Below are 27,841 nucleotides of genomic sequence, written 5' to 3' on the forward strand. Positions count from 1 at the left end.
TCTTTTGGAGAAACATCTCCATGTATACAAATGTCCTCTGCTGGCTTTTCTTCAGGACATTTTTTCAAGGATTTAATGATAGCCCCTGAAAATTAGCCATGTCAAAAAATAGAAATCTTTTCGTCCATGGCTTTGGAGACTTATATCCCTTTTCTTCAATTGAACACTCCTACTGCACTTGGCCTCTAATTCTTTTTCCACAGTAATGGACCCCATCCAGGTCCTAACATCCTAATCCACTCATTCCTACAAGAGCCTCCCTTATACTCACCGTATTTTTCAGACCATAAGATGCACCTCGGTTTTAGAGGAGGAAAATAGGGAAAAATTTTTGAAGCAAAAAATGTGTTAAAATATTTAATAACATAAATAACATAGTATTTCACCAACGTAAATGTAAACAGAACTCAACAGCAGCATTAACCACCATTATTCCTCCCAAATTGTGAGGAAGGCGTGCGTCTTGTAGTCTGAAAAATACGGGGTCTCCCATCCCTTTCACAAGCATTGTCCTAAGCATGCTATCTTTCTGTTTAAAACTTTGACACATATTCTAATTGTCTTCAGGTCAGATAATTTCTAACACAGAATATAGAAAGTTTAGATCAGTTAAAATGTGAGAACATATGATATAATAATTATAGATTGTTTATATTAGGTTATAATATATAAGAATGAATATACTACTGTTTATATTATAACATTACATTAGATTAGATTCCAATTTTTATTGTAATATATGCTTCCAAAACAACCATTATGTTCAAGAATATTTTTGAAAAACAACAATTACAGGGAAGAAAGCCATTTTTTGGAAAGAAACAAGGAAAAAGCTCAACTAACAACAACTAAAAAACACCCACAAAACATGGGTGGCGTAAAGATCTTTAATCATACTGCCTAACTTTACCAGGTCTTCCTTCATTCAGACATGCTTTCCTTTAAGAAAATAAGAACCTGCACTTGCCTATCATTTTACAGAGCACCCAAATATACCAACTTATCTGAAACTAACACCCTGAAGCAAGCAGGCAGTAGCTCCATGTCATAAACAAGGAAACTGAAATTCATTCAGCACAGTTAAGTAAATGACTTTCCCAAAGTCATCTACTAAGCCAAACAACAGAATTAGGACTTTAAACTTACGTTCTTTGCACAAACGAAGTAAAGCGATGGCGAGTTTTGTAATTTCTATGTGTAACTCCCACGCCTAGAACATCAGCAACAGTTGTCGTTGAATTTGGACAATGAGCATCAGTTACTAACGTCTCGGCTAACCGAGATTCCTCCTCCACCCCCTGTCGATCTGTCAGTATCCATTCAGCTAAACATGAAGAAATTCAACTAAGATGGAAAAGGGCAGTCCTGGTAACTAGAAGTGGAACTTCATGCTGAGATAAAAGTCTAAAACAAGCGTTTAGAAGATACAAGCATCGTGAAGAGACCTTAAATGCAGACGCCCTGTCCGAGCTCCCGAAAGCCGGAAGGCCCACAGGAGGGTGAGCCTCTCCGGAGGTCCGTCAGGGAGGGGCGGAGTGCCAGAGTGGGCAGAGCAGCCTCCTGGACTGGGAGGCCCCTCCGTGGTGGCCGGTGGCTGGGACTGAGGTTCTCATGGCCCCGGGGACAGTGCAGAAGCTCTGTGGGATTTTTTGGTTTGTTCATACTGTGTTATCTCTTAAATGCAGAGGAAATTTTTTATAACCCTCAGTAACGTAAATTGGGGAGACAGAGATCTTCGTTCTGGACGCCCTGGTCAGGCGTGAAGTAAGCTGTCAATGCAGGGAAGCAGGGAAGGCTTGTCTACTAACCCACTGTAAAAAATGATACCCTGAGAGGCTCACTGCTTTTAATAAAACCTTAAGGTTTTCACATTCTGCACGTCTACAGGTTTGGATTCCTATCATATAACACAAAAACTGCATTTTAGCAGTAATTCTAAAATAAGTCATATTAACTTTAGTTATCCTTTCAAAACACAGTAATGGTAGCAACATCAAGCAGAAATGAAAAACCAAAACCAACCAAACCAACAAGAACCCAAATTCAACAACTGGGAAGATCAAATCAGTGGGGCATCCTTTGGGGTAACAGAAATATCTGCTCATCTGATCATGGAAACCAGGTTAAAGACAGGGCTGGGACAGTTGTGCCCTGAAACAAGCAGACTGCAGGTTTTATAAATACATACAGAAATAATTAAAATATAAGGGGTTTATCGGGATTAATCTCCTTTAAATAATCTCCGCCGAAAAGCCTGTAAAGACGCTGCTGGCACCGGGCCACGTGAGACCAGCTGTCGGGCATCAGAGCGGCAGGGGCTGACCCGACCACTCCCATACCGACCTCCTCTGTAGGGTCTTCTCGGGACTCTGCCTTCAGTCCCCACTGCCCTGCAGGGAGAGGTGAGCAGACTAATGCCCAGGACAAGGTGGAGCAAGATCATTGGACTTGATTACCTAGCCTTAGCCAAGAAAAAACCCCAAACCAAAGCAAGTGGTGCTGGAAGGGAACCACAAAATGTGGGCTCAGGGGACACTGGGGAATGCAGGAAGGCTCCGGAAAGTGCTGATTGCCCGACTCCATTCATTTAACTCAAGGCAATCTCAGAGTCACCTTTAATTATTTTCAAACTGAGTTTTAAGTAATGGAGATAGTGCCCTTACTCCCAAAGGAAGCCCAGGGCAACTGATAACTCTTTAAAAACAGTAGCAGTTATTGTGCTTCCAAGTGAGCCACAAATTCAACAAATATTTTTAAAAGGTGACAGTGCCAATGACTAAAGCGAGAATATTTCTAACAAATGGCATTCTTTCAGCCGGATTTTGTATCTCTATTCCATGGCACTTCCATGACTTTAAAAGGAAAATGTTAAACACGAACAATAGCTTTGAGGATGACATGAAATCAATGTATTTGCAAATATAAAGTATATATTGTTTTCTGAAGAGGATTTGTTCCGATGGGAGGTGCCTGGGCTGACAGAGGAAAAGAGGTGTGAAGCAGAAGAACGTCCCCACTACGAAGCATTCAGACACTGTGAGAACAGGTATCAAGTACCCGCTGTTGTGCGCAGGCTTCCACCGGAAGACAATGAGAGGGGTGCCAGCCCACCTTCTTTAAATGGGGTCTGTGGAGGTTACGGAGCCTCTTTTGGTCTAATTTTGCTTCTATGACTTTTGCATGTCAACAAACCTTTCACTGCGGCAATTTCTTGTCAGAAGGGTAGTTTTTTGTCTATTTACTACACAGGTGCATTTGAGGACAGGTGAACAAACGGCGTGTGTCTAACTTCCAGACTAGAGTCAAAGTGGGTTATGACAACTATGCTAATATTTCAAAGGAAATACTTCTGATGTGGCTAGAATGAAGTATTCTGGATAACACAATGACCACGTTTCCTAAACAAAATGGTCAAATTTAAAAAAATCTGAATGTCAAATATAATTAAAAAAATTAGTAAGAAGGTGCTTTGGGTTTTTACATGGTTAAAGGGCAGAAAATCTTGCCCTTTCAAAGAACATTTTCACTATGAGGACACCATAAGAGACAGCTTCTCTCTCTATTATGCAGCAGGTCACAGGAAACAGAGTATGACCAGTGTCTACTCTTTCAAATAACACACAGGAGCCCACACCTTTCTCTAAAATGAAAGCTCTGCCTTCGTGTTCCCCTGACCCCCCGCCCCCCCACCACAGAATGGGATTTGGGGACTGCCAGTGAGGAGGCCAAAGGTCAAACACACGCCTGCCCATTCGACTGTACTGATACCGATCGAGACACTTCTCTCACATTAGCATGCGCTCAAATGTTAGTAACTTTCAGACTAAATAATTTGATTTAAATTTTGAACCACTGATCCGGAGATGAACATCTCTTTTCACAGATCCCTTAGGCCAGTGGTTCTCCCCTTGTGGACCCCAGGCCAACAGCATCGGTTTCACCAGAAACTCGCTAAAAATGCAAATTGCTAGGATCCGCCCACATCTACTGAACCAGAGACACTGAGGGTGGGACCCGCAATTTGCTGTAAGGAGCCGGCGTCTGACAGTCACTGTCCTAGCCGGTGTACCCTCTGTAAATGAGCGCCAGTGTTTGGACGCACGGAAATCAACACCAACCGCAGCAAACTAATTAGATGTAATAAAAGTTTCCTAAGATATTATTTTAAACAATTTACCTTTTCCTTAGTATTAAACATACTTGACAGGATTTCTTTTCATCTTCCAACGAAAGGCTGCCCATCAGAGGGACCATGACAGTCTGGTGCACTGGTTTTATAGTTGTGTAACATAAGCTGACATTTATTGGAGCTTCGCATGAGATTTTTCCATCAGCGAATGTGTCGGAAGAGCAATAACCAAGTCTGCTGTGTTGGGCAAACACCTACATAGCAGGCCACTTTCAAGGCCATCAGGCAAAGGGGGTCAGTTGAATTTTTTTTTACTGCACGGCCTAATGCTTTAAGAGTGTCTTGATGGAATCAAGGAAATTGGATTGTCCCCCCATTTGCTGGGCTAAAACAAGCCTTTTTTATTTATCCCATTAGAGGAACACAAGAGAAACCTTTTAAATGTCACTAAAAATGTCCCTGCATTGCAAAAACCCAGTCAAAAGGGCTTTAATTTTCTCCAAGAACTCTTTAAGTGATGCAGTATGTCAAGGTTTAATAAATTGTAGGTGGGGATAGTTTTCTTTGCCGGCAACTTTTTAATTTTTTTTTAAAAGCAGGTGCCTAGACTCCCTGCAGAGCCAGGTCAGGGCCCCACCTCTGACAGCAGTCCAGCCTCAGCCCAGTAATTATGAACCACACAGACTCTGGAAAACAGGTGAAACAAATTTTAAGGACACTTTTTAAATAGAAAATACTTTAGAGCTATTGACAGTCATGGTTATGGTTAATCTTTCTAGAAGTCATATTTTTTATTGAGCTTCAAGAACCCGGCCTTGAAGAAAGCTAACCCTGAAGGCAGCACGGTGACCAGGCCTTCGACAGTCGCCCACGGAGAGAGGTGCCATGCGGTGCAGACCGACACTGCGTGGTCCCGGCCTGCAATGGTGCGACCCCCATACTTTACAGCGTTTCAAACACTAAAACATCGGTTAACACAAACAAGTTGATCTATATGTTACATGGGTTGATGTATGCTTAGAAACATATAGTAAACTGGTATATATTTACCTTTTAAGATTATATATTTAATTTTGACAAGTTTGTTGAGTAGATATAACCATTAAACGATCTGGGGTTTTTGTTGTTGTTGCTGAATTTTCCCTTTCTCAGCAGAATACTGCACGTACTTCCAAATACAAAGCAAAACATTATAGGGGGAATACCAGAATGGAGGACTTTTTAAAAAAATGGCTATCTATAAATGAGGGTGGCTCCTTTCGTAAATTATAACTTTAATAGAAATATTTTTAACCATACTCAAATGAGAATTGTGTGCCTTACTCTATGTCCCATCTCTCACTGAGGGGGCGAGAGAGAAACTATGCCATACACAAAAGATAATCCCAGGATTCAGAAAGAAAGTAATTCACAATTAAATTACGTCAGCTGTTCCTCTTTCAGCTCACATCAGGGCAGATGCTGTGGGGCTCACAACGAGACAGTCCTATGGTGGGCGGGGGGGGGTGATGCTGGCTGCCCTGTCCCTTCACTGACCTCTTGTGTTCCGGGTCTGCCCTGTCACCGTGGCTGCTCCGGGGCGGGGGCAAGGAGGGGCTCAGCGCGGTGCTGGATGAGGGGTGGGAAGGAGGCTGGGAGCAAGGAAGCTTATCCTTTTGACCTGTACAGTCAGCTACCATTATACTTTCAATAAATACGCTTTAATTGTTCATTAAAATTAGTAATTAGAAGCTAGTATCCTCTTTCAATGGAAAGTCCAGTTTTATTACTGAAGTTCCTAACACCTTAATGCATTTCATTATTAGTCATTCTATCCCCTCTCTATAGGGAGAAGTATGTTTCCACTTTGAGCTGCTTGCAATGAATAACTCAGAAGCTATAGATAAAATTCTGAATTGTTACGGCCATGAAAGGTGAGTCATTGAAAGTCTTCCTAGTCTGTCAACATTGATAAAAGAAATGTCAATTACAAAGTGAGAAACCAAGAAGCACTGAAGGAAAAGAAACTGACCGCTGGAGCGGGCAGGCAGGTTAGGAGACCCTGCCACCGGCTCGACAACATTGATTTCACGGGAGAGCCTACTGACCCCCAAGCCTGACATTCAGATGAGGAGAGAAGCTGAGAAGTGCAGTGTGTTCTCTTGGCTGAAATGCAGGGATTCCAATTCCGGGTTCTTCTCTTCCTAGGAGACCCATGCAAGGGCTTCAGCAAGTGTGCGAACCTATTAAAAGTCTTTGCGAAAGTTCTACGTGCATGCCCGTTCTCTCTGGTGTGCACCGCTTTCTTCTGTCCTTTCTGGAAAGGTCGAAGCCCGGCATGGGGGCGGCGGTGGCACAGCACAGATTAAACAAGACTGCCCACCAGCTGGTGATTGCTGAAACTGGGCGATGAGCACATGGAAGTTCGTTACACTTACTATTACAATTTGCACACTGTTAAAGTTGTAATTAAAAGGTTATTTACAAAAAAAACTACTGTGAAAGGAATTCATTATGTACAAACCAATTCTTGATAGAGGTCTGTGGAATTATATTCATCAGTCTAAGTGAATTGCTAATGTAAGTGACAATCCTATCTTTCCTTCTATCACAGGGTAAGTCAAAATGAAGGTAAGGGATTAAGAGTTTTAGAAAACATAAGTGTAGAGAAACCATCCATAAGTATGGAAATCTTTCACACCAAAACTTTCAATGATCCAAGTTACTTGACTTTTGAATTCCTTACTCTGTTTCACAAAATGTTGCAATTTGACACAGAACCAGGAAATAGGAAGAGAGAAGAGGTAAATGAAAGTGAAGACGGGCAAAGACAAAGAAGGTGGTGGGCTGGTGCCTGGAGGGGAGGGGACACAGTGGGAGGAATAAAGTGGTGGGTTAATCAAATCACTTTAAAAAGCTCGGCCTCCCACAGCTAACCTTGCCAATCAGGGGAAGAAGGAGCCGGAGCAGGAGCAGAGGCATGTTTGTGCACATTAAACTTTGTGTGTCCTTGAACCTGCCGTGCACTTCCTGCTCTCAAGCAGCCTGGGAAGGCTTTATAATGCTCACCCTTCCAGAGAACCTTGAATTCCATTAGAAAGCTCCACGGGAAGGAGAAACCCTCAGGTGGCAGCTTGAACCACAGAGCCAGCTCATACCCTTTAGTGATATTACAAGTGAGCTCATGGGATTAAGTCTGCAAGTCCTGGAAAATTAGAAAGTACGAACACACTGACAAATGCCATTATATCAACAAGAACAGAGGGTATCTTCTTTCCTTTTCTTTCTCTTCCTTTCTTGTTTTCAAAGAGACGGCAAATATTTAAAACAATGGTACAACAAAGGCTGGTTACTAAGTCTACACCAAAACATAACTGGTCTGGTTAAAATCTGACTAATAAATATTATAATACTATATATATCTCTAAAGTGCTTCGCCATAAAAGCATTCACCCATTTGGTGGCCTAGCACATTTTACTCACAAATCACACTTTAAAATAAAAGTATAAAAGTATATACCTTGTCTTTTGCGTCACAGCTATCAAGTTATTACAATTCTACTTTGTTCTGTAGTAATGAGAAGATACCTTATATAATTTACAGTTTTAGTATTACATGTAGGCAGACGTAAACTCAACATCTTAGAGAAATTTCTAATAATTAGAACTTTCTAAAATGGAATAGGCTACTCTGTGACGTGAAATGTTCAAACAGAGACGCTAGCTAGCTTACCCACCCTTTGAAAGCTCAGTAGAGAGATTTCTGACCAGATGATCTTTGAATTCCTTTCTACCTTGCTGATTTTACAACTAGGCTTTATTCAAGGCCGCGCAGTTAGTGACAGAATAGAAACTGGAATCCAGGCAACTCAACTCCAAGTCTAGTCTTTCTACATGGAGGGTTATAAACCCCTCCAGGGACTTCTGGCCGGGAATGTGGAAGGGGGGCTAGCTGGGGCAGGAAGCAGCAGTGGGCATGGGGAACAGGCGGGCTCCAGGGTGGTCAGCTGCGGGCAGGCGCCACAGAGCTTTCGAGCTGACTGCTGCCCCGTGGGGATGGGCCCTGGGCTGCCGTATTTTCAGGTTTTCCAAGAGAATCCTAAAATCTGTATTTTTGTGTAAAATTTACTGGCAGTAAGCTACAAATAAACTGTGGGTGACAGTATGAGGGTCAAACCAAAACAGATCTCTGGGCAGCACGCGCCCCACGCCAGTTTGCAACCGTGACACCTTCCTTAGACACTCCTTTCCCAACAGCCAATTAAAAAATTTTAAAGATATTTTATTTACTTATCTTTAGAGGGGAAGGGAAGGAGAAAGGGAGAGACCATCAATGTATGGTTGCCTCTCGTGGGTCCCCTGCCGGGAACTGGCCTGCAACCCATGCATGTGCCCAGACTGGGAACCGAATCGCGATTCTTTGGTTCATGGGCCCAACAGCCAATTTTTAAAAACCCTCCTCTAGAGTCTTCAAACTGATCCGCATCCTCCTGGAAATACAAAAACCTAAACTGGACCTGTTATAGTCTTCTGTGTATACGGCTGCATTTTGCTCTGGCTTTTCGAGAATGCACTTCTGCCAGCACGGTGGCAGCATCTTCTACGCTCAGTGCCATGCTGCGGTCTCACTGTTCACCTGGGCCCAGGATAACCACCGAATCTTCCACCGATGATGTTTGTGCGCAATCAATCTCCATATACGTGCGTTATGAGCGTGGCCCATAAATATTCTATAGCACTTGTTTCACAGAAAAATCACCTTTTCTTTGAAAATTCATTTTTCCTGAGTTATCTTATTCCCATCTTTCAGGCATTATTAACCACTCCATAAGTAGTATATCAGTTTGATCATCAAAAAAGCAAGCTTGACCATTTCTAGACCTTGCTCTGTTGACTCATTTGTTACTTTGGGTAATTCTTTCACCTTTAATTCATCCTCATAATGTGACATTTAGAAGAACATTTTAGACTCAGCCAACATGAAGCACAGCCAAATATATTTTATAACATGCATACATTTAAATAATAAATCTCAGAAATCATCCATGAACACATCCACTTCAACATTCAAACAAGTTTTAAGGAAGATGACTATCCATTTCTTCAGTTCAATGAGGAAGAATTGCCTGCCTTTTTAAAAAGTTACAGAATTACAGAGTCGATCCAATTCTGAGCATGCAGTCATCTTTATAGTATGTAAAACATTATAATTCAGTTGCAGGTAGCTAAGATGTTCAGAAACGTTAATGGTGAAGAAGGTGAATTGCTTGGGGATAAAAAAAAAGTTCCTTTGTTTTCAGGCTTACAATAATGTAAAATGTCAACAATTTCTGGTTTATAGCAATAGCAGGAAAGGATGCAGCCAGGGGACCATTAAGAAGGAGCAATTTACTATCCTGGGACCTACCACTTTGACAGTGCCCTATAATTCAGTTAGATGTAAAAATAAGATGACACTGGGTGTTCTGTGAACTCAAAGTAATTTGAACTTGATTCACACTGCACCGTGAGCCAGTTGTTCATTCTTAGATACAAACTTAGCAAAAGGAGTGAGTATTCAATATAAAAATGACAGAAAAATATAACTTATTAAAGAAAATTATGAGCTCTGAGAAAAGGAGCATGGATTAAATGTCACACTGAAGGGGAAAGCCTGGTAAACAAAATCACATCTACACAGGAACATTTCGTTATAAATAAACTATTAAGGACATGCAAAACTTCTTAGTGTATTCCTCATAAAATGAGTCAGATGGCTGTGAATTCTAAAAGTACCGAGTCAGTGTGACAGTGTTTGGGGGGGGCAGTCCACCACCGACACTGGGAAGTGTGAACTCCACTTTCCCACTCCCTCGCTGCGTGTCCTACAGCAGTTCACAGGGCCTCTCTGAGCTCTGGTCTCTCGGCTGTGAAATGTGGGCAGTGCCACACAGGACTCTGATAAGGATGAAATGAGCTAATACGTGTAAACTTATTCTATGGAATAGGGAAAAGTGATAAAAACATTCCACCTTTAAATACCGATTTCATCGTCTTTATTCACCATTTTCAGACTTCCTTGCATTGACACTTGTTTCTCTGTTAACTGGATAACTCTGCCTACATTTTTTTGAGATGTAGAGATTTCTTTGCATAAGGGTCTAAATACATTTGTTTTATTAGTCAACAAATATTTACAAATGCTGAGTATTTCACTTGGTATTAAGTACTACTAAAGGCTTGGTATCCAGCAAGGACTAGACTTAATCTCTACCTTCATAATTCATTATAGGAGAACTTTTTCTTGAAACAAAATCTTATTCCAAAGCCTAATCCTAAAACAGGTCGAAGATGAAGTGGGGAGGGAAACTCCTAGGTACCTCTGTGGGGTTCACAGAGCACTTCGAAGACCACCACACTGGTAGATAGGCCTCCCCCAACATCTCTGTTTCCAGGATGAGAGTACAAATGGGTAACTCCAGAACCCCCCTCCCCACCCCTGGCTCCATCCTGCATCATCACAAAGGGGCTCACATACTTGAGTACAGACACCTTAGCCTCCATGTCTGAGCCCAGTCCATTCCCCCACTTCCCGCTCCCATGCCCCTGGGCCCTGGTCAGGCCCAGATGCACACACTGAAGGAGCAGGACCTCCCCTCGGGTCGGGTCCAGGGCATGAACTGGGCCATGCGGACTGGTCTCCATGCAGGTCTACTGCATTCCTAGTGAAGATGTGCTTAAACGTGCACAGGGAATATAAGTTGTGCATTTCAGGGAGGGGAGAATAAAAGAGAGGATATGATTACTTCACAGCTCAGCTCTTTCTTTTTTCTACATTTGTCACAAATGAATGTCTTCTACCAGTTTTACAAGATTCTCTCTATTTCTTTCAACCATTCACAGTTTAAAATGTATGTTAAAGAAGGCACCACATTTCTAAAAAATAAAGAGCTGCTTGAATAAAAAAAGTAACAGCTCCACAAAACAAAACCAGTCCATTGCCAAAAATCCATTTCGACATGGGCACCGTGGTCTCATAACGCATAACCTCCGCCGCAGAGCACCTGTAGTTCAGGTCTAGACCAAAGTCCTCCCCACCCACTACGCGGGACCGCCCGCCCGATGTGCGTGCGGCAGCGACCTGCTCAGGCCTGCCTCTCTCCAACAGTTCTTCGCGGAATAAACAGGTGCGCTGACCGCAGGTCCACAGAGTCATGAGACACTCGGTCAACCTTGTTAAGATCAAGTTTACTAATCTTTCTTTCTATACATTCATAAAAACCAGTTTTGTAGAGGTATTATTATGTCTCTTCTAAATCTGTACTCTTTGTTCGTATCAAACACATATTATGAAGTGATGTGTCTGGTCATGCATTAGGGTCTGGGAACGGAAAAGTCCAAGTCCCTACTCTCAAGGAGCCCAGAGCCCTACGGAGAGACATTTACAATAAAGAATGATGGGTACTGTGAAAGGTGCGGAAAAGCACATCACGGAGCGCAAGAGAGAACTCAAAGGAGGCTGTAGTCAGAGGAGGAGGAGGAGGATGGGGGTGGGTCAGGGGCTTCCAGAGGAGGTGATGCTTTAATGAAGAAAGGGCAGGGGAAAGGCTTTTGCGTGTGTGTGCACGTGCATGTGTATGTGTTTCAGGTCAGGGGGTATTCATCTTCAAAGGAACAACCATTCTTCAATAGTTTATAATACTTGTTGAATGAGGACTGTATTTTGAACGTTATGCACGAGACTACTAGGAATATTAAAGAAACAGAAAACAGGATCTCTGCACTTAAAGAACTCACAACCCAACTGGAGAGAAAACACATGGTGGACAATAAAGTAAATACAAATATTACAATAACACTAGTTTCCCTGGCTGGTGTGGCTCAGTGGATTAAGCACTGGTCTGTGAACCAAAGGGTCACAGGTTCGATTCCCAGTCAGAGCATATGCCTGGGTTGCAGGTCAGGTCCCCACAGAGGGTGTGAGAGAGGAAACCACACATTGATGTTTCTCTCCCTGTCTCCCTATCTTCCCCTCTCTCTAAAAATAAATAAAATCTTAAAAAATAAAAATTAAAAGAAAAACACTAGTTAAATAAAACTGTTGGGGAACATTCTATACATTTAGTGATGTTTTCTTGAGAACTGGGGTTCTTCTTCTTTAATTTTATCTTCCTTGGATAGGAATTTTCCACCATGCTTCCCTCAACTCAGGGTGGATAGTCTCTGACTACATTTAGATCCCAAGTGACTCATTAAAAATACGCCTTTGGTCCCCTAATCTTCCATCAGAGGGGAGCTGTTTTATCATTATTTTATTTTGGTGTGTACGCGAACTTATAGAAAATAGGGGAGCGCCACATGAACAAAGGTTCCAAGCTGCAGAAACACACTGGAGAATGACCTCATGTTGGACTGCCTTGTTTCTGTTTAGTTTTTACCCCATGCTCATGAACTTCACTTTGCAATCCAGCTGGACTCGGAAGGGTCAGGAAAACACGGAATCCAGTGAACGGCCATGAGAGCACGAAGGTCAGAGACCGGGCCGGGCAGATGGGGACAAAGGGATGCTCTCCCGGGCTACGAAGGAACGGCGGGTGGTTAGAGTGAAACACAAGTCTAGTTCATGAGCGGTGTCCACCGTCAGCAACGGTGATCTTCTTGCTGGTCCTGCCACTCCTGGACCCGCAGTGCTCCCGGCTACCACGACATCCACGTCGTCTTTCATGCTTGCCAGCCACCACTCAGTCTTGGCGGTGATGAAAAACTGGGGACCATTTGTATTGGGTCCAGCATTTGCCGTGGACAAGATGCCAGGACCCGGGGGCTTCAGGATGAAATTCTCATCACCGACTTTCTCCCCGTAGATGGAAATGCCACCTGTGCCACTGTGGCCTGTGAAGTCGTGAATCCCGGAATAAAACTGTGAAAGCAGGAAACTTTATAGCCGAATACTTTCTCCCCAGTACTCAGAACACAGTTTTCTGCTGTCTTTGGAACTCTGCCTTCAAAGAGCTCAAAGGAGACACAGCCCACGGGCTCACCCTGGACCGTGATGCACTGAAGAACACGGTGGGGTTGACGTGGCTGGGCGTGGACGGCTGTGGGGCAGCGGCATGTGCCAGGCGCAGACTGCCCGGTTGTTTGTTCTGCTTAACAATATCTTCTCTATAAAACCTTCATATTTCCACTCTAGTTTGATAAACTAACTGAAAACTTACCAGTCAGGGATCATTTGTTACTGGAAAACTTGGATTTGAACCTCGACATTGCAGTAGCTATGTGACTTTGGATTATTATGTGGAGAAATTCATCTCACAGGTTGTTGTAAGGAAAAAGAGACCAATATGTAGATACGTCTCGCACAATTATTTGAAAAATAACAAGTGCTCAGCCAATAGGATTATATGTAAATTTGTATCCCTCCTTTAAAACTGAAATCATATCTGATAATTCTAAAGAGTTGTTAGTGATTCGCATAGGAATGGGTTAGTTTCCTCTGACTGTCTCCACCCGAACTCCAGCTACAGACAGTGACACTGAAGGACTGGCCGGTGAAAATCGGGTTTGGAATTACTAACCTGGCACTACAGACTTATGTGTAGACGTTTTATAAATTTGAGATTTTCATCTTCCCAACACCACTTAACCCCTCCTGAGTCATATTTCTGGAGTAGAAGCTTCTTGTTTTAAAAATCTACAGTTAATTTCAGTGACCCCGATTTAGGGACTTCTGAGACATCCGAGGGAGCTCGCCACCTTCGTAAGGTGAGAAACACTGGACAGCACAGCTGGGGCCGATTCACAGGTAAGAGCTGCTGGAGCACAGGCGGCAAATATACAAGGCCCGCGGGCTGAACCTCCACCTTGTTTTATCCGGCCCGGCTCCTGGTTTCTACCCGGTGGCAGCACCGAGCTCGTCGCCCCTAGTTAAGGAGCAGTTACGTTTACACTGTCCTCAAGTTACATTCAGCCCTTTGAAGGCGACTGCGAGGCTGATGTGGCCCCAGTGAAAATGAGTCTGACACCCCCGTACCAGAGGGTTTTGACCGCAGAATCATTTCAATACCGAGGTAGCAGTTAGATTGTGACATTAAAGGAAGACTGATCTGTCATAATTACACAGGGTGAAAAAAGTCACGTTTTTGAGCTGCCACAGCAACACACGGACAAAGGGGCTGGCAGTCTGGACAGGTCAGCGTCGGTGGAGATGCGACAGGTACCCAGAAGCTCTCCACACCTAAGACCGACGACTGCGGATCTCAGTCAGATGGCAGCTGAGGCTCAGTGGCAATACTGTTACTAATGATAGGTGGAATGCAAAGCTTTATACTGATTAAATAACAGTAATTATTATTATTATGGATAAACGATAATATAACACATAAAACAACAGCTAAGCTTTTGACAACGAAGTAGAAATTGAAAGTGTGAACAGCCTGGGACAGAGGAAAACCTTTCCTGGTAACACACTGGCCTAATGGTTTTATTACACAGGGTTCTTTTTGTTGTTATTTTTCTACGAAAATATTTATATATGTAGAAAGGTAGAGACCTATTACTCATATTTAATCATTGATAACATACTGCCATGTTTTCTTTATCCGTTTTTGTTGAAGTAGGTAGAGAAATTATAACCATCAAGACATCTTGTCCCTAAAGGTATCAGTGTGCACCTAAGAACAAGGAAAATTCCTACAAACCACAATACCATTACCAAACTTAAAGAAGCTACCACTAACTCCTTAATGCTAGCATAACATGGGTCTCTTTAACTTTTACAGTTATATACAAATCGAGACAACATGGTCTTGTGTTATGCCCTTTCCCCAAAGCAATTCCATACACTCTTTTTGAATTATTAATGGAAAAGTTAGCTCTCAAGATTAATCAACTTTGCAAATCCTTTGGCTCTTACTGGCAATATGACAGAAACTCCTTTGTCACTTAAAAAAAAAAGTGTCACTAGGGCATGTTCATTGGGTAATACCACAGAGAAGGCACTGGAGTTTCACACATACCGCTTGAGACTTTCAAGAGTTCTTGATAGTAGCACTTCTTTCCAAGTGTCACGGGTGAGGACTGAACATCAGCAAGAACCATGGCAAGCTCAAGACTGCCCTTAACAGAACCAGGACCTCTGGCCACTGTCAGATAATCTGTCACCATAAGCTACTTGTATCCAAGCCAGATATTTATTGCTATTGATCTGCCTGGTCCTAGCAAAAGACTTTTGTTCTCCCAGACCGGGACTCTGACCTCAATTAAGTTATGAATTTCAATCCGATAGACTGCTCCACTTACCCTCCTGCTCCTCCGACTGGATTAATTAGAATTAGCTGGGCCGAGAGTCACCCCAAGCTCCTCATGGATCATGTTATTTTAATAATAAATAAAGGAACGGCAGCAACGTACAAGAAGTATTTTGAAAGATTGCTCATCTAGGAGCATCACTCAGGACCTGCCAATATCAATTTTTCTGACTTTGATGACCTCATTTACTTTTTATTTCTTTTTCCTTCACTGTGATTCCCCCCTTTATTTCAGCTCGCTAAACATGTTCTTTTTCCCAGAGAGAGTACTATCTGTCATTTTCCCACTTTGCTTACTTTAGGGTGTCATGAGAGAGTAACGCATCTGAACAATCATCTGCAAAGATGTAACTTAAAACATTTAATAACCACAGAGTATCAAGAAAAAAATACCATCACCTTACAAAAATATTAGTCTTTAGCTAAATGCATTTATCTATAGTTGGTTAATACATTAAAAACAGTCTAATCAGAATGTCACTGAGAAGGCAATATGTGAGCTTGCAAAGCGTAAAAATGTGCAAATATATGTATTTTTAATCCATAACCCATTGGGGCAGATGAGAATTGACCCACTGACCAATGAGAATTCTAAATCTTGCTGATATCAACAATAACCGGTGGGATCAGGATTTGTTGAATATACCATTCTAACTTTATGACTTACCCCATATATAAAAAATTATTTTAAAATATAAAGAATATTATAAGAACACTCACATTCTGAGATGTAGTATTTGGTATTTGATACTGAAATTGTAACATTTTTAGAAAGTATTATAAAGAGAATCCGAAAAACTATTTATATTATCAACTGATGTTTTTGACAAAGTAAAAAACCTTTTACTTCTTTGATCATTAAAATTTTGAGTTTTGAATGGCTCTAGGAACTATTAAGAAAAGAATTACCTAGAATGCTCAGTCAAGTAATCATTTTAATATTAGAAGCAGTGCACAGTCAAACTCTGCCCTCGAAATACCAAGAGTCCAATGTACGTGTGGCAGGCATATTCCAAGTGTAAAAGGATGTGCCGTCACACCACAGACCAGGGATTTATCGAGCCTTTAAAATGGGAAGTGTTCTCATCAAATAATCTCGCGGGGAAGAAATCGGTATACATGAAAAGAATCCCTATAAGAAAATATAAAACAGCCATATATTTTATAAGCACAGCTGTTGGATTTAGTCTCCATCCCCTCACTCTCCCCCATTACCACACGCACCCTCCCCAGGTTCTGCAGATTCCGTAAAGCTCCATTCCTTTCAGAGAGGAGTTTTACGTTTCCCTTGGAAAGGTTCTAGGCTCAAGTGCCAGAAAACATTTCTTCCTCAGGACCCAAAACATACTAGCAAACTAGGAAGAAGCAAAACAAGTCCGAGGGCTGGACTCTGCAGAATCAGGGATTAAAGAAGTAATCTGAAGGCTATTTTCATAATGATCCACTTGGCAGGAAAAAGAGATCAAACGACAACATGTATTGTGTTTTGGCCCAGGGCGTCTGTTTTCACACCTGACTTTCATTAATTGCATACTCTTAAGTGGAATTAAAGCGATTCTCCAGCAAATCATACAGGTGATTTAACACATTAGCCCAGACTTTCCAAATGACCCCTTAACTAGGGTCACAGGGACAAAACGTGAGGGAAAACAGGGGAACTCAACATATTTACACCTTCATTTACAGTTGAAATATTTTCCATTGTAGACCATGACGTTATATAGTGTGGACTACAGTAAAGAAATCAGAGATCTAAAAATCTCAAACACTATTTGAAAAACTTATAAATAGTAAATAGTTTATGGCAACAAAGATTGAATATTTAAGAATAAATTTAACGAGAAATGTGCAGAACATGTATGAGAAAAAAAATTAAATACTGAAATACACACAGACTTGATTAAATGGAAAAATACCTCCTACACTTGGATAGGATGACTCAATATTATGAATATGTCAGTTCTCCCTAATTCATAAATTCAATGCAATCCCTTCCCAAAATACCAACAAGCGATTTTATGGAATCATACAAACTGATACTAAAACTCATATAAAACAAACAAACACTCAAGAATAGCCAGGAAAACATTTAAAGGGGAACACTCTGATGGAGAAATAGCAGTTCTAGACATTAATATCTATGAAGCCTCTTTTGTAAATAATTACATCATTGCATGAACTGACAAAGAGACCAACTGAATAGACTGAAATCCAGAATTAGACCCAAATGTATGACAAAGTGGCATTTCAAATCACTGGGGAATCGACTTCTAAATAAATAATGCTGGGACAACTGGGAAGCCATTTGGAAAACGACAAAGTTAGGTCCGTCTCTCACAACCATGCATCTAGAGATCTAAATGTGCAATAACAAACCATGTAAATACTAGAAGAAAACATGGGTAAATTCCCCTTTACCCTCGGTATAAGAGAAAACTTTTTAACCATGACTTAAAATCCAGAGGCGATAAGCAGACAAATTTGACTACATAAAAATAAAAAAATTTTATATGACCAAAGATACCATAAACAAAGTCAAAATAAAACTGAAAAACTAGGGGAAAATATCTGCAGCAAATACCACAGAAAGTGGCTAATATCTCTGATATAGAAACAACTCTTAAAAATGGGGCTACAATAGGCCAAAAACCTGATAGAAAAATGTGAATAGACAACACCAAAAAGGGACATAAAAATGACCCTCAAACCCGTGAAAGAAAGCCACAGCTCACACACGCAAAGCACAACACACTGGGATCCCACTTCTCCACCAGCTCGGCGAGCATCTGAGCCTGTGACAGCGCAGCAGGCTGACAGGACTCGAGGAACGGGCTCTCGTACGCTGTCACTGGGAAGGCGGTTTGGTGCGACCCTTCCGCAGGGAAATTTGTCAACACCTGGAAAAGAGGGCACTTACCCTTCTGACCCAGCAATGCTACCTTCAGGAATCTGTCCCGGAGGTACGGTCTCCCCTTGTGTGGGAATATCTTTCCTCGCTTCAGTCTCTGTAATACTCTCTGGTCTCTTCTTAAAGTGTGCATGTCACATGGCACCTGGCCAACCCACTCCTGCACTGTCCTCCTCAGGGAAGGGGCAGGGCTCCTTCCACTGTGACACGAGAGGGGGCGGGTGGGCACACTGCCCTGCTGGCCGTGGACGACTAACGCCCACGTCTGAGGCTGATCTTGTTCTGCCTCTTCTCTGTGTGAGCACAGCACCGGTCCCCCAGGGCTCAACTGTGTTGTGTCTTCCTCGGGGACTCGGGCACCACGGTGCAATGGGCAGCAGTGTCCGTGCTTCTCTTTCTGGTGCTGGCACAGTGATGACCTTACAATGCCACACGTGGCTGGAGTCCTCCCTGGGACCAGTACTCGGTGCACAGTACCCTCCGCCCATGGGACTGATAACCCATGCCAAGTACTCTACTCAACAGCTGGGTCCAAAACAGAAAGTAACTTTTCCATGAAGAGGTTTCTTTGGTCACACACACACACACACACACACACACACACACTAATGGTCATTCCTCTAATGGTATTTGCTTTTACTAATATTAAATTTATTCTCCACTTCTGTTTGGTGCCTTTCTTCATGTACAATGCCCTTTTTCCAGTATGCAATTATAGTCATCTTTCTGAAATATTTTAAATGGCAATTAAAGACAACGTAACACTGAAATGTAACTAAAGTGACAATATTAACAACTAAAGACTTAAACACAGGCAGTAACATGACCTAGTTAACAGTGATGTAAGACATCTCAATTTGAAGAAGTTGAAATGTACAAAAAATCACCTTAGAAGTGATTTAATGTGACATAAAATTAGTTTCATGTCATTCCAACAAGAATTCCATGGCCTCAAGGAATGGCTACTGAAAAAGGTAAGATAAATCTAAACTAAAAATGCCACTCTTGGGAAAAAAATTGTTGAAAAACAAGAAAAACTGGAAGAATACATTAAGTGACTATATGACTGTGTTGAAAACATGACATTTCATTCAAGTCATTTCATTTAAGTAATTTGTGTGTAATTTTATATCCTAGTCCAAAATTATATATCTATGTGTGTTTATGTATCAAAATGATTTCTGGAGCTACTCCTAAGTTCAATGATTCATATTCCCCAAATCTTCAAGGAAGAAGATACTCTGAAATGATGCATCCAATTTATCTTACAGTCTCTTATATTTTCTCATATATAACATGTATTCCACTACTGTCCTCAGCTAGATAAGCTATAAAAAACAATAAAAAGCTTTTTGAAAAACACTGAGTGACATGAAAAGGTGGTCACTACTCAAGCAAAAAAGAAGTACCCAAACCATGTGCGTGACCGGCACCCGTCTCAGGCAGGGTGGAGGAAGACTACCTTTCCCACCGCCACCTGCTCAGGTAAACCGAAAAAGAAAATGTACATACGAAGACATCCGAGGGTCCTGGAAGCCAAAGGGACGGAGGGAACTAAACCACAGAGCTATTCTGAGGACAGCGCCCCCCACCCCGCAGCTCCTGCAGCGGGGACACTGGCCGACCCCGTGCACAGGCTGGAACTGGACAGTGGCACAAATGAACGATGGCGCCGGGGGACATAAAATCAGCAGAACTTTGGAAGGGTGGGTGGGGCGGCTCAGCAAGTCAGCCACTGCAGAAGTCCCAAACACAAGGTACTGCGCTCTTACGTGACTTATTTTATGGATCGGGGGCCGTGTGGGAAGCCAGAGTTTCTAAAAGCAAAGACACAAGGCTCTTCTGTTGTTTGGCTGTGTCTGAAAGACACAGTCCTACTGGAGGAGGAGGGCTGCCTCCGACACAAATCTCAGGCTGAACACAACCCAGAGGTGCGAGGCAGGAAGCTGGAGAACGAAGCTCAAAGCAGAGACATCGGACTGAATCCTCCCCAGTCTTCCGGGCCCAGGAGGCAGAGACCCACAGGCTCACAAGCAGAGGCCCTAGCGAATTTCCCACAAGACGTGGAGGGCAGCAAGGTGAACCAGGTCCGACTAAAGTTCCAGCCCAGCCCAGCCCCAGCCAGCTCAGGTCCTCACTGGCCTGAGGTGCCGGCCCCCTCAATCTATGTACCTGACCGAGAATACAGGGTACCTTCTTTTGGGGAAAATAACACTGACTTCAGCTTATGGTCCTTCACAGATATGTGCAATATACCATCACCATATGAAATACAGCGCTTCCGCCTCCTTTCTGGCACAGTGAGGTCTGCATTAGACGATGCCGAGGGAGATGGGTGCCTCCGTGGGTGGGAGGGCAGAGGAGAGGTGGTCCAGAGCAAGGTGGCGGAGCTCCCCTAGCACGAGGAGGATGTCCGCACAGGAAGACGGCCCAGCACAAGTGTCAGAGACCAAGAGGGGCGAGGGGACAGCCCCCAGAACGCTGGCATCAGGCTGCACGCTGAAGCCCGCGCTGAGGGAGGAAGGCACTGGCATGGCAAAGCGACCCGACTCGAGGAGGCAGAGAGCAGGAAGAGCCGGGAGGGCACCCTCCGGAAGGTGGTCGGGGCGGACTGTCGGAGCTCGGTATGAGGAGGGCGCCCGTGCAGGGGAGGGGGGGTGGCAGCAGGAGGGACGGGCACCCGCGGGGAGACCGATCAAGTCCGTCAGCAGGACGAGACACCGGGAGCAGGCTGCTCACTGTCATCGGAAAAGGGAGTTACAGATACGGAAGGAGAACACTGGCCGAGTCCCGGGTACGACTGCACCGGGCCTCAGAGCAGGGCTAACCTGAAAATACTGAAACCTCCAGAGCAGGTTCTTCTATCATAATAGAGCCAAACTAAAGGTGAAAATGGAAAGAAAACTGCTGGCAATTAGACAACACACATCTGGGTAACCCAGGATTCAAAGAAAAAAAATCACAGTAAAAATTATAAATGTATTTTGACTAGAGGATAATAGATCAAAATCTGCTAAATGCATTTAAAGTAGTGCATAAAGAGAAATTTATACCTCTGAGTACACCTGTTAGGAAAGAATAGTTGAAAATCAATGATCTAAGCTTCCATCTCAAGAAGCCAGAAAAAGAACAGCAAATTAAATCCAAAGAAAGCAGAGGGAAATAATACAGAGCAGAAATCATGACAGACACCAAAGTGCCATGGAGACAATCAACAAACTAAAAGCCCATCCCTTTGAAAAGATTAATACAGTTGACAAACCCTTAGCAAGAACAATCAGTAAAAAATAAATTAACAACATCAGAGACTAAAAAACAAGATATCACCACACACCCTAAGAGACTAAAAAATACCAAGATAGTATCAGGAATAACTGTAGGTCAATATTTTACAACTTAAGATGAAGTGGACAAATCTTTGAAAAACTCGACTTATTAAAACTGACAAAAGAAAAACATTAAAAAAATGTGAACAGCCTTGCATCTGTTGAAGAAACTGAGTATGTAATTTAAAGCTTTCCTGGGTCACACGAGCTCACTGGTGAAGTCAACCATGCACAGTGTTAATTTATCTATACTGTTTGTTATTGAATGTCCCTGCACAGGTTTTTAAATGGTTGACCCAGGGTCACTGTGTGTGTGTGTGGAACTTGGCACCGTTCACTGGCATTGCCGCTTTACCTCCTGCCCGACAGCAGCAGGCAGCGCTTCCTTTCCCCCACCAGGGCGGTGCCAGAAGAGAGAGATGAAAAGAAAAATGCCAAGAGGCTCTGATTCAGGCGGTCATCTCGTTTGTCCCACTACTAAGACCATCACCCAGTCAAACCCCCAACCTCCTCCCTGCACGCACACTGGTCAGGTGTCTATCGTGAAATGTTGTCCCTTTGAGGTCAGTACTGCTGGTCCTTCCGAAGCTGGTTCTGCTGCTGGAAAGACTTCAGACAGGTGTGAGGATGGTGACACAAATCACCAATGATGATTTGGTGATTTGGTGATCAAAGGGGCTGGCCCTGAGTCCATGCTCCCCACAGCAGATTTTGCTGTCAAAGAACTTTGCTTCCCGTGGGTTTTCTCCACTCAGTAACAACAACAAAATGGGCTCGGGGTCTGAACAGACGTTCCCCAAAGAACATGCAAAAATGGCCAACAAGCACATAAAGGATGCTCAGTGGCACTAGCCACGAGGGGAATGGCCATCAAAACCACCACGAGATGCCGTGAGCTGCACGGGCACAGCTGTCACCCAAGGCAAACGACAGAGCCGACGCGGGTGTGGAGCAACGGGAACTCACACACACGACAGCAGGCGGGGATGGAAGAGGGACACCGGTCTGGTCGAAAACCACAAACGGGTCCTTGACAGAGGGCAGGTTAGGAAAGACCTTCTGGGGGTTCTGGAAATATTCTAACTGTATGGACGGTAGTTGCATATATACAATGATGCCCATACATGTTACTTTGGTTAAAGCTGTGGCAAATAAAATAAAAAAATACATGTACATAAAATGCATTAAGTTGTATCCTTAAGATTTTTGTACTAAATGTGCCTCAGTGAATGTGTTTTGTATCTCCATTATTTTAAATAATGAAGGAAACTACTCTAGGTACCGCAGTGCACCAAATATCTTTCAAATGTCACAGATGTGTGAGCAGCGAAAGTAGAGATGGGAAGGAAACGTACTCAGGCTGCACAGAGGAAAGGCTGAGAGCGTGGGCTCTGCAGTCCGAACGGCAGGTTCCAATCTCGATTTCATCACTCAGTACCTCTACGACTTCTCAAAGCCCCGGCTTCTCCATCAGTAGAACACAGAAAATAACACACCCAGCTCAAACAGATGTGATGGCTAAAACAATACCCGTAAACGCTCGGTGCGTTGTAAACACTAAAGTGCTGCTTTACATCTCTCCCCGCCCCCTTGTAACAGAATTACAGACGGCTTTGTTCATTGCTGTACACCTTACTCGTGATTTGTTCTGTTCTTTTCGGATGATGAAGAACTCAGTTCTGATCTACAGAACTGGGAAGCTACCCTACAGGCAGCCATTTGAGTCTCCTGCCCAGGAGTCACTAGAGACCCCTGACTCCAGGAGCAGCAGGGCAGCCTTGGGGTGGGGGCCTGTGGTCTTCATTTGAATCCCCTCAACAGCCAGGTAAAATCTAGGATTGCCATGATCCCCATTCTGTTGTCTTTTACTACTTAAAAATGGTATATGAATTTCGTGATACCCAGGGCACAGTGCAGACACCTAACACGACCAATGCTTCTTCTACCTTTCCCTCTACCCTATTTCCTTAATGCTACTTTACAATAAACCCGAGAAAACCTAGCAATAAATCTTCAGCATTCAAATACTTTTTAATGTGCTTTGGGAATAGCTTCAGCCTTTCTCCAGGGCTTGAAAGATCAAAGTTACTCACGGGGTCTGCGGGGTGTATGTGTGTGTATTTAACCCATACCCTAATCTGAAATGCGGTTAAGAGCCTAGCTTTCAGAGTTGAACTAAAAATCAATACCAGGCAGGGGAAAAGACAAAACTGCGTCCGTAACACTGCCAGATAACAAATGAAATCTATAAAGGATCTTTCTGAGAAATAAAATTAAAAGTTCCAATTCCATCAGAGTCACAGAATGTAGAAAAACTGCAGGCCAATAAAAGTATGGAAGATACAGTGAAGGGTAAAAATGACAGGAGAACACGTGTATCTCTAATTACTGCTCAGTTGCAGGCTAATGGTAAAAATTAGTCTTCAGATACTTGATAACATCAGCCTGTCTCAGCTGGGCTAGTAACCGAGATCTGTGGCCATGCAAGTACTTCTAATAAAATTGATTTTCTTTTTTGGCAACCAATAGGCCAGTCAATGATAATTTTGTTTAAGAAAGACTGAGTCATGAGAGAGATGTACCTTTACTTGCATTTATTATGTTTGTATTGTCTATATTTTAAAAGAGTTTTCAATAATAAAACCAGAGAAGAGATTACAAGGGGAAGGCTATTCTGAGAGCTAATTTCCAAAAGCCCTCTGACTCGAAAGCATGTTAGCAACCCGAACTGACAGAGTTGGAGTCCCCAAATGAAACTGGATCATGCGAGTGAGGACTGCCACTCAAAGGGAAATCAAGGGTGGGTCAGCATAGAGTGGTCATGTGACCATAAAGAGGACAAGGAGAACACCGGCCAGAAATACAGTCCTAACTGATCCACCCCGAAAACCCACGCGAACTTTCACTTCGCATTAAAGCTGATATTCAATAAAGAGTGTCCTATGTTGCCACATAAGGCAGTTTTTGGACTGTCTGCCTTATATTACCCAACGAATAGAATACAGGAAACCCGCAGGCAAAAACCGCAGGCTATGCCTAACTTGGGGACATTTCCTTCCAAAATACTCTGAAGAAAACCAAAACACTAAGTCAAAAGGATATATGTGCCCCTATGCTCATTATAGTGTTATTTACAATAGCTAAAACATGGAAGAAACCTAGTGCCCATCAACAAATGATTGAACAAACATGACTCGGTCATAAAAAAGAATAAGGTCTTACCATTTGCGACAATATGGATGGACCTAGAGGGTACTGTGCTAGGTGAAATAAGTCAGAGGAAGACAAATACCGTATAATTTCACTTATAAGTAGAATCTACAGAACAAAACAAACAAATAAACAGAAACACAGACAGTTCATAGTTCATGAACTATGAAACAAAATAGTTCATAGACAGTGAGCCAATGCAAGGGAGGTGGGGACGATGGGTAAAAAGGTGAAGGGATTAAGAAATACAAATTGGCAGTTACAAAACAGTCGTGGAACATAAAATACGCCATAAGGGAAATAGTCCATAATATTGCAATATTATATAACAGTCTGTATTATTGCAATATTATAGCACTATATGTGGTACTACTTTACAAATTACATAATCACTTCATAAATTATATAATTGTCTAAACACTATACTATATGCCTGAAACAAATATAAAATAATATTGAATGTCAACTGTAATTTAAAAACAAAAATAATTTTAAAATACTGCCCAGCAATCCCAACAAAATAAAAGATGCACGGGCATGAGTAATTTGTTTCCTTATTTTTTAACTTAGAGATGGTGGTGGAGGTTGGGGGAAACAGGTTTGAAAGATGATTTCAGAGTTCACACAGAAAAGTAAACAAGCAAAAGTAACAGGAATAATTCCAATCAGGTAGGGAAGGAATCTACCCTAAAAGATAATACAACGTAGTTTGAAGGTATAATGCTTAAAAAAGCGCAGCAGAAGTACACGAACGGAAAAGCACAGCAATGGCTCAGAACAAGAGCCACTGCCCGGGAGGACAGCGAAGGGAGACACGTAGTGACAGCTCAGTGGGCACAAGGTGTCCTTTGCGGGGATGAAAATGTTGTGGGACAGTAGTGATGGCTGTACCACACCATGAGATGCACTGATGCCACAGACTTGTACACTTGACGATAGTTAGTGGTGAGTTTTATGTCCTGTGGATTTGACCTTAATTTTTCAAACAAGCTCCCTCTTCATCACTCTTACCTGAGAGTTAATATCAGCTCTGTGTTGTAGCAAGACTGTAACTAGTTCCTTGTGTCCCCGATCACAGGCCCAGTGGAGCAGAGCTCTGCCCTAAAACACACACAGAGAGAAATACATTTGTTATTACAGGTCAGGGGGCATATGCAAGACACGATGTTTTAAGAAAGACAAAGTAATATGTAAAACTGGGTTAACTGTTCTGAGGATGACTGATAGAAAATGCTCTGTGGGAAAAGCAGCGAACTTTCTGGAATGGACTGGAAACCCCAAGCTCCACGAGTGGATCCGCTGCCTTCTGGCCAGAGCCACACGGCAGCCTGGCCAGTCCCCTCCCCTCCAGAGTGGAGTCCAACGGGCGGTACAACAGCACCGACGAAGTCTGGTAAATGAATGAGCCGCAAGACAGTGCTTTGTGCGGTTCAAGCTACTATTTTATGAAGGTAAATGACAAGTTTCTTAAATTTCATGTTCACCAAAGAAATCTGATGGATGAAAAATTGAGTACTTAAATGTGGGTAGAGAAAATCTGAATTTACTCAAGTCTATTCCTTAAAATGTAAGAAAATTTAATCAGTTTGAAAGTAAGCATTTTCCCTTAATATCCCAAATTTACACCTTTAAATATCTCAAAAACACCAGTATAGTCTGCTTGGTGTCCATCTTCAAATGCTGACTATGAAAGCCACTTGTAAAAAAGAATAGATGATTAATGGTTAGGAAAGAAAGTATCAAAAATGAAACATCACGTTAACTTGTCTACCAAAGAAGCTGAGTTACTGCCGATGTGTTCATTCTATCCTGTACCATCAGGAAATCCGGGTTCAGGTCATGAAAGAAGCCCACCTGGGCCAACGGGCAAACAAAACCGCCGGAGCTAAGGGCTTCTCTTTAGAAAAGAGTGAAGTACGGCTTATCACTGCTTCTTGAAGGTGGTGGTGATGTTGTTATTTTTAAGAGCTGGAATGTTTTTCCACGTTAAGTTGAAGTCCCTGCTTCATGTCATTTTTGAAAAGATTTAAGTAGGACAAAGCAGGACAAAGATCGTTTTAGAGAAAAAAGCACTTTTCAAGACAGCTTTTCTAAACCCACTTACATTCTTTATCTTCCAGGCTCTTTTCAAGCACCTGTTAGTTCCACTAATTAGACCAGGACCTACTCTTGAAAAAATAAACAAAAAAACAAAGACAACTTCTTCCCTACTAATTGTCCTTTTCTTTCACTTGCTCAAAGTATTTTTATTTATTTGTGAAGATGTTTTCCAACAGGCTTACACAAAATCCAAACAGGAAGGGAAACAGAAAATTTAAATGAGCAAATCATTCAAAATCTGCTGTAGTAACAAAACTATTTTGGTCGGAGCCCACTGAGGATTTTTTTAAAATGGATACAATCGTAAAAGCTGAGTAGACCAGGTGCTGCCGAATTTCCTGGGTTAAAATTTCTGTAAGTGTGATGACCGCTGTTTCCAGGGCACCAATTTCAAACTCTCCATATGCCTAATTAGATATTCTAATAAGACTCTCAGAACAAACCAATTTATAAAATCTTCTATACTTGAGTGTAACTGTTTCACAGCTTTTACATTCAAATAATCAAATAAAACTTCAAAGTCTATCATTTTGAGTTCAAACTTTAAGTGTACATTTTATGACTATAAAGTTAAACCATTAACAAGAATTACTACATAGTTAAAATGATGTGTGATATACTTCCACAGGGCACCTACCAGAACTACCTAACAGTTAAGGAAGAAAACATAATATTAATTTATCTAGTACTTTTACCACAAGATGTATGGACAATTTCTGCTCCACCAGGTTCTTGATTTCTCCTTAGAATTAACCCAACAGGGTTACATCGATTAATACTAAATTATAAATCCTCAGCTGTTTCGATGGGAAAGCAGACAAGCAACACATTTTACTGCTAATGGGAGTTATATTTTAAATTTCCCATACGTGGTGCCAAAAACTTACTTTATGGGAAACAC

The 27,841-nt window shown here is 42.3% G+C and overlaps 1 protein-coding gene across 1 annotated transcript in view; it reads right to left on the reverse strand.

The window, feature by feature from the left end:
• The window catches only part of ACBD6 (acyl-CoA binding domain containing 6), a 134,595-nt gene that overhangs the window by 36,601 nt on the left and 70,153 nt on the right, over positions 1 to 27,841 (reverse strand). The window contains 1 exon segment of the mRNA XM_037145628.2: positions 25,852 to 25,941. Coding sequence (XP_037001523.1) covers positions 25,852 to 25,941 — 90 coding nt within the window.

The sequence above is a fragment of the Artibeus jamaicensis genome, unplaced genomic scaffold (genome assembly GCF_021234435.1).
Source record: "Artibeus jamaicensis isolate MK-2021 breed Jamaican fruit bat unplaced genomic scaffold, CSHL_Jam_final contig_327, whole genome shotgun sequence".
Taxonomy (NCBI): Eukaryota; Metazoa; Chordata; class Mammalia; order Chiroptera; family Phyllostomidae; genus Artibeus; species Artibeus jamaicensis.